This window comes from Seriola lalandi, unplaced genomic scaffold (assembly GCF_002814215.2).
Source record: "Seriola lalandi dorsalis isolate HSWRI2012SDOR001 ecotype SW California unplaced genomic scaffold, Sedor1 jcf7180001974782, whole genome shotgun sequence".
Classification (NCBI taxonomy): domain Eukaryota; kingdom Metazoa; phylum Chordata; class Actinopteri; order Carangiformes; family Carangidae; genus Seriola; species Seriola lalandi.
Window position 1 is genome coordinate 1 of NW_019445448.1, and position 1,903 is coordinate 1,903.

Consider the following 1,903-nt stretch of genomic DNA (forward strand, 5'->3'; position numbering starts at 1 on the left):
CACACACACACACACACACACACACACACACACACACACACACACACACACAGAGAAGAGTTTATTGATTTATTCTGCCAGTGTTGAATCTGTGATGATGAAATCCACAGATGAACCTGTCTACCTCACAATGTGTTTCAGCTTTAACATGAAAGCAGTCAGTAGTAAACACATGTTAATGTCACTGATAAACATACACCTGTAAAACTTAATATACACATCTCATCAGGAAGCTGGAAATGTTGCAGATGCTGCAATGTTTTTTAAAGTGACAATTTCAAGGTTTTTATACGGAGCTGTGATTAAATGTGTTTGAGTCCAGTCACAGTTTAAACCTGTTGTTTCTCTACAACAACAAACACATTTAAATGAAGCATCACTCTGAATGAAATACTGCATTAGATGAATTAAACTATAGTTTTATAACAATTGAATCAGGAGATATTTAACTGAGGCGTTAAAATGAGATGTCATGGGATCTGTGGTCACAAGTTTATAAAATGTATTTGGTTTTGACACCGTCTGAAATCTGACTGGTGATGTCATCGTCTCCTCTCGGTTAAAACGAGTCACTTCCTGTTAAAGTCAGAGATGTCAGTGACCGTCTCTGTGACCGTGCAGCGTCCTCTACCTTGAAGCTGGAGATGGTGGGTTTTCCAGCCTGCGTGAGCACATCATTGACCCAGGACACGATTGTGTCGTCGGTCACCTTCTGACCGTCGCCCAGGTCCTCCAGGATGTTCAGGGTGTACCTGAGGGAGCAGACGGCGTTCAGTGTGAGGAGGCACCTTCTTACAATAATACATGTATCATCCTGATATTCCTATTTCATTCCATCAGACTTTGGGGAACTGGATTCAGTGCTTTGTAATAATTGATCTGATCTGCTGTGCGTCCAGTCTGACTTCACAAACCTCTCAGAGCCACTTTCAAACCTGTTGATACTCAGATGTTTATTTCTCTAAGAGAGAGTTACAGGTGGTGAAGTGTCATTACCGTCTCATGAGCTGCCACAGCAGGGCAAGAGTGAGGGTTCGATTCCCTGCGTTCAGGTCCTGACCCGCGATGCCCACCAGGGAGAACTTGGCCTCCTTCTTCCCCAGCTCCACTGCATAGTTACAGTTCTCCAGCTGGAACCAAGAACAAAGACTCAGCGCTGGAACAAGTACTGATCTGAGATCTGTTACTACATCAGTTTGAAAATACTCCATTAAAAGTAAAACTATCTCAGTTTGATGGCGTGTCAGCAGATTACATCTATATGGTAAAAACTAGAGAAATGAAATATCTGGTTAGCAACAGGAAGAATTAAAAGGAAAGAGTTAAGAGACAGATGATGAGTCTCTACCCAAAAACAAGAAAGAAAAGTTGATCTTCCTGCATGTTTCTTCTGCTCTCTGTTCAGTCCTGAATGTTCGATCGTTATCATTAGAATAAAAAGAGCTCTGAGAACATACTATTTGACCTCTGTTTTGTTACAGGGTCGGATGTTGTTGAGATTTTCAAGTGGGACATGAGTTGAAATAGGTTTGGAAATGAGTCAGTTCTGTCTTCTAAGTCCTGGACTTGGTTTCTGGACTGAACCCAGATGAAATCAACATCTGGTGTCTTGGTAAAATGTTGGACAGTTCACCTTCAGATCGTAGATACTGTGGCTCATTTTAGGGCTAAACTCTAAACGTTGTTTATCAGCTGAACTTTTTTCCCTCCTTCACGTCTGAAGCTTCGTCTGAGACGACGTCGTACCTTCTTCATGTTGCTGCCCAGTTTGGAGTAGGGAGGCTTGTTGACTCGGTCCCAGTCCACTGGAACCTTGATCTTCTCGTACAACTGGAAGATCACCAGGGCGTCATCAATGTCTCTGGAATACACACACACACACACACACACACACACACACACA

At 42.6% G+C, this 1,903-nt stretch overlaps 1 protein-coding gene across 1 annotated transcript; it reads right to left on the minus strand.

Annotated features, from left to right (window-relative positions):
* Positions 1–544: 544 nt before the first annotated feature.
* Positions 545–1,875, minus strand: LOC111654613 (plastin-2-like; the record flags this gene model as incomplete). Its single annotated transcript, XM_023405696.2, has 3 exons — positions 545–752; positions 997–1,130; positions 1,747–1,875. Coding segments are annotated over 3 exons (456 nt in total), but the record flags the coding sequence as incomplete, so codon positions are not given.
* Positions 1,876–1,903: the final 28 nt, after the last annotated feature.